Source organism: Sinocyclocheilus grahami, unplaced genomic scaffold (genome assembly GCF_001515645.1).
Source record: "Sinocyclocheilus grahami isolate Dianchi unplaced genomic scaffold, SAMN03320097.WGS_v1.1 scaffold198.1, whole genome shotgun sequence".
NCBI lineage: Eukaryota > Metazoa > Chordata > Actinopteri > Cypriniformes > Cyprinidae > Sinocyclocheilus > Sinocyclocheilus grahami.
Window position 1 is genome coordinate 475,773 of NW_015505377.1, and position 6,255 is coordinate 482,027.

At 33.3% G+C, this 6,255-nt stretch overlaps 1 protein-coding gene across 3 annotated transcripts in view; it reads left to right on the forward strand.

The window, feature by feature from the left end:
- LOC107595166 (paladin-like) overlaps positions 1-6,255 on the forward strand; it is a 68,411-nt gene that overhangs the window by 21,846 nt on the left and 40,310 nt on the right. For all 3 annotated transcript variants that reach the window (XM_016285505.1, XM_016285506.1, XM_016285507.1), the window contains exon 7: positions 4,400-4,475. In XM_016285505.1, coding sequence (XP_016140991.1) covers positions 4,400-4,475 — 76 coding nt within the window. The remainder of the gene's footprint in view (positions 1-4,399; positions 4,476-6,255) is intronic.

Here is a 6,255-nt window from a genome sequence, read left to right on the forward strand (position 1 = left end):
TTTTTTTTTTAATGCTTGGTGTGCCATGGGATTTTTTTACTTCCCAAAACTGTGCCGCGGCAGAAAAAAGGTTGGGAAAAACACAGAAAGGCCTACTATAACTCATTGGTTAAGAGAAATATCTTCATGCATTGCAATGGAAAAGATAACCTATATGCTTAAGGGTAAACCAGCTCAATTTAAGAAAATCTGGAGTCCATTTTTATTATTTATTGAATGTAGGGATATTAACAATATAATAGAGGATCAAAATTCTTGATTGGGTATTTAAATATATTTTAATGTGCATTATATTAACCCCTTACAACTGCGGTTGTTATTGTTTGCAATGGATTATTAAATCTAACTTCCAAAGTACAGACTGTATTAACCCGTATGTTGGTTTTGTGCTTTACACTTTTTATGTAATATGAGCCCCTAGTGTTCTAGTGTTTGGTTTTCTGTACATAGTAAGTATTGTTACAGACACGGTATGTACATGTGTCAGTCTTGTAAGTGTTTCAAGGTTTCAAGATAAATAAAAAAAAATTTGACAGCCTTAAGAATGTATATGCATGGCTGAGCAAGCATTAATTCTGGCATTTCATATGTTGCCCCAAAATCATTGCTTTTTATAATAATGTATACAGCTACATTTGAATTATTAGACATTGGCCCACGATTGAGGCATCGCTCATGCCACAGAAAAAAGAAAAAAAATCAGCATGCATTGAATAAACTATGCATTTCTGAACATGTATTGCATTAAAATAAAGTAATAAGAGCAGCATTGCTCCACAAAGTAAAAGTACCATTTTCATTAGAAAGGTACTTGAGTTAAAGTAAAAATACAAGTAAATGTAATTTGTTACTACCCACCTCTGATCCCACACTCACACATACAGTATATATAAAGCACACGGTTGCACTTACTGGCATTCTTTTTGCGTCCCCATCGATCCGTCGGTACAGTAGAAGAACTTTCCCTTGAAGAGCTGCACTGCAATCACAGCAAAGATGAACATGAAGAGCTGGTAGACGATGAGGATGTTGAAGACGTTCTTCAGGGATGTGACCACGCAATCGAACACAGCCTGCAGGACAACAGAAATACTCATCATATCGCACATCCCAGATCTTCAACCGGCAATGCAGATGAGATCAGTTTCATACGCAGCTTTGTGCCATTTACAGAATGATGCATTCCAGAACAGTATATTATCTAATGCAATCAACATCACAATTTTACCTAAAGTCTTAAATGTATGTTTAGTCATTAAATTAGTGTAAACTGGATCATGATGAACATGGTGCACGCAGCATTGCATTGTCTACACTTTTATTTGCAAGTGATCAAATCAAACGTTTGTGCTTTTTTAGGCAGTGCAGTCATTTTCTAGCATGTTGGTTGCTATAGTAATCATATCAAGTCAATCCTATGTGACTTTGCTCTTCAATGACTGGAGACTGAAAGCTAAAAAGCTTTCTTTCGATCTGTTTATGCTTCACTAACAGTTAGGTTTATGGGTTAAACTGGTGGACCTTCATGCTTATATTTCACTTCCATACCAGTCTAATTTGTACAAAATCACCGCCTTGTAAAGTAGTTATGCTTTCTCATGAGATGGGGTTGGAACTGAAGTGCACTAGGCCGCTAACTTCTCATTTCTTTGTCATCTCGATCCCCAAAGATCTCTCATGATCTCCCATCTCTGATTCAATTATGGTTTAGTTAAATGGTCTGATGAGTATTCTCATAATTCTGGCTCTGTATATGACTGCATATTGATTTAAAATGAAAAAGTACTGCAAGTTATATTTAGCCTACTTTTAATTATTCACAGAGGGATTACTCATATTTGGACAGCAGAGCATCCTAATTCATTCATTCATTCATTAAACTGTGTGTGTTGTTGTGAGACTGTTTCAAAGGAATATGCTTGGAATAAGATATTTCTTGACTAGAGTTTCTGTGTTTGAAATACATAGCATTACACGCACGTACATTAGTTTATCGCCACAGCAAAAGTAGATGGAAGAATAAACAGACTAAAAAAAATACAGAATAGCATTTCTTTTTAATATTGAATGTGGGATGGGATTTAGCGCAGGAGGAACCCAAGACCTAATTTTTGAGACTCAAAGAAATGACTAATAACGTCCTTTACATGCATTAGTAAATGTTTACAGAATTTTTAAACCTGTTAGATGATGACTATGCAATAAAAAATAATTATTTATAACGTTTGAATATTCCAAACTATTTTGAGTAAAACTCAATACTTGCCGTTCATCTACTGTAATCCTTTTTTTTTTTTGGGATACAGCGCAAATTAATTGAAAGTATTGAGTTGAACTCTTTTGGAAGAATTTATTTGTCACATGTGGAATGAAAAAGTGTGCAAGATCCCCAGTTTTTCTTTTTTCTTAATATTCAAAGTAGGCATAATGTAAATATAAGTGAGCAGAGAGTTGGATTGTCCATTCAGGTTTTTTTTTTTGCTACAAATGTAAAGTATATAAGGTGTGAAAGAGCAGATACCTTGAGCTTCGGAAGTCTTTTGATGGTCTTGAGGGGACGGAGAACTCGGAGAACCCTTAAGGACTTAATGGTCTTAATGTCTCGGCCTTTGTTGTTTCTGTGAATAACAAAACATATTATATTTTAGAAAATGTATATTTTGGGGGGGAAAAAATCCCACCTGCACAGCTGTCAATAACTTAGATATTTATATTGAATTAATCAAAATATTTGCAATTAATTGAATATAAGCCCCAAATGATCTGGCATCTTTGCTGCTAGATATCAGTATAAGCTGACTGACATCATAAATAAAAACCTAAGTACTACAAATTAACTAACTTTCTAAATCTTAAATGATGTTTAGTGCTGGAAGAACCCAAGGCCTAACTTTTCAGGCTCACACGATTTTCTTTTAATAATGTCCTTTACATGCATCGAAGGACTTTGCATGCATTAAAGTATATTTTTATGATATTTTTAAACCCGCTATTCAATGACTATGCAATGAAAGCAATATTTATAATGTTTGAATATTCAAAGCATTTCACATGATTCAGATGAACAAAACATGAAGTGGCTCTTCAAGCTTGAACTGCACTGATGGTAGGAACATTTATTATTATGGTACATACTTATGAGTAAAAAGCCATGATTAATTGCATATTTAAATAATGAATCATACTATAAATGTTAAATTGACAGCCACCTAATGCATAACCTAAGAATGTCTAGGCATGGCTGAAATAGTTAGAAAATGAGTGGATCAGACATCATGATATTAACACACATAAATAAACGATGAACTGAATTCATATTAAAATGGACAGACAATGTGACAAATGAGAAGCATCTGCTGTTACCCCATTAAATTCCTGGCAGCCACAGAGACACAATCCAAACAACAACAGAGAAGCATTAAAAGAGAAAGAACACATGTAAAGCCATTAAACAATGAACCAGAGTAGATTTATGAACGTCTGGAAAATCCTTTGATAGAAATACTTCCTTGAACAACAACACAAACATGCTTAACAAGAATAACCCGTAACATTTTGATCAATTATTGAGCGAAATCGTATTATCTGGCACATATGTCTAATGCAAGGCAGCTTTCAGATCACGTTAATAAGACTAGACTGCATGCTTTTAGGGCTTCTCTCAAGGGTTTCCCAAATAGACTATATTCAATTTAGGACACCATCATTTTTTTAATAACTGATGCTATTTAAATGTATGTTTAAGATCATATTTATATATTCCTCCAAACTGTACCATATATTCTAACTTCCATCTCAGTTTTAGAATATATTAGCAAGTATTCAAGAGTATCACTTATATAACTTAAATGAGGGGCGTCCAAAGTCCAGCCCCAGAAAGGCCTACTATAACTCATTGGTTAAGAGAAATATCTTCATGCATTGCAATGGAAAAGATAACCTATATGCTTAAGGGTAAACCAGCTCAATTTAAGAAAATCTGGAGTCCATTTTTATTATTTATTGAATGTAGGGATATTAACAATATAATAGAGGATCAAAATTCTTGATTGGGTATTTAAATATATTTTAATGTGTATTGTATTAACCCCTTACAACTGCGGTTGTTATTGTTTGCAATGGATTATTAAATCTAACTTCCAAAGTACAGACTGTATTAACCCGTATGTTGGTTTTGTGCTTTACACTTTTTATGTAATATGAGCCCCTAGTGTTTGTTTGTTTTGTTTTCTGTACATAGTAAGTATTGTTACAGACACGGTATGTACATGTGTCAGTCTTGTAAGTGTTTCAAGAAAATGTAATAAAAATAATATTACAAAAAAAAAAGGTTGGGAAACACTGGTCTAAATGGTTAATAATAATAATATAAATAAAAAGTGTAAATGTGTTTGTGCAGGTATTATCGTCTGCCTCTGCCGACGGATGGAGCGCCGCTGGAGGACCAGTTTGACGCGTTTGTGAACGTTCTCCGGGTAAGAAATTCTCCTGAAAACACCAGCATGAACTCCATGACCTTTCTGATAATTGCGCTGTGATCTAAATCGATGCATCGGTCAGCTGATATAATGTGAGAGGCATAAACGCATCAGCCGAATAGTTTTCTCGTGATGCTTCACGCCAATTCAGCCGGCAATGTGATTAAAGCCTCTGAAGATGTTTGACGTCTTTGAGACGGTGGGATCTAAACACGTCAGATGCTTTAAAGCGCGTCGGAGCTGTAATATATAACGTGTTTAGATAGAAGGAAATGAGTTAATGGAATATTCTGGAGTCTGTAGATCATCAGACGGACTGAAGACAAACGCTCTCATTCAGTTACAAAACAAGAGCAGCATCCAAACCCAAACAAAACCTCATTGTTTTCTCTTTCTCTGCACAGCGCTTATAGAAATGTATAATGAATACTAGTGTAGTTTGAGATTTGATTAAAACAAGAAACTGAATTTTATTTTAGGGTCCGTTACACGTTGCATGTACTTACTGTAGTAATAACAATAAATATGCATAATTACATGCAACTAACCCTATCCTAAGTACATGTTGTTAATTAATTACTCGGTACTTAAAGGCACAATATGTAAGTTTTCACTGCTAGAGGGCGCGTATTCAAAACAAACAAAGCAAAATATATAACACAGTGTTTTAGTGGTTTTTGGATATTTTAATAAAAAAATATCTATATCTTTAAATATATTTACACTGTAACATTGAAACCAATAACAATGAGTGTAACCAAAAATTAAAACTCAATATTATTCTATATGCAATTATTGCATAGCCTATATTTGCTCAATCCACGAAAAAATATTAGTTAAGCTTTACAATAAGGTCCCATTAGTTAATGGATTAGCTAGCATTGGGCAGTACGTTTGTTTTATTAATCTTAGTTAATAAAAATACAACTGTTCATTGAATGTGCATTTATTATTATTGTTAAAACAGTGAATTATACCACTTAACAACAACAAAAGCAACAATCATAACAATAATAATAATTACAATACAAAAATGTAAAAAAAAAGTTTTCTGATCATAGGATTGTATTATATATATGAATATGAAATGATTATTATATAATTAATTAATTATAGTAATTATTATTAAAGCAGTGAATTATAATATTTAATAATAATAATAAACAAACAGTTTAAAAACAAATTTACCATGCATTATGTATGTATTTAATAATAATAATACAAAAATGTAAAGTTTTTCTGATCATAGGATTGTATTCTATATAGGATTATGTATAGTAATAATAATAATACAGCCTTTTTTATTTATTTATTTTTCTACAGGTAGATCTGTCAGTCTATCACTAGTTTTACCATGGTAAAGTGTGTCAGTGTGGTGTTTTTGTCTATTCAGAGCTCAGTTTGTGTTTGCATCAGTCATGTGCCCGATGAATAAGACTTCCTTCGCGTGTCTTGTGTTTCCTGTTTCTCGGGTTTAAGAGGACAGAAGCTGAAGCCACAGATTTGTCGAGTTTAAGATTAGAAAGTAAACCACAGGCTGACTGCGCAGAAATGAGTCCATCTCTGATAAAAGCTTCATATTCTGTGTGATATGATGCATTCTGCTCATGCAAATCCCCAGAATGCTTTTAAAGGGGTCATCGGATGCCCATTTTCCACAAGCTGATATGATTCTTTAGGGTCTTAATGAAAAGTCTGTAACATAGTTTGGTTAAAATTTCTCAATGGTAGTGTAAAAAAAAACATTTTTTACCCTGTCAAAAACAGCTCTTTTCAG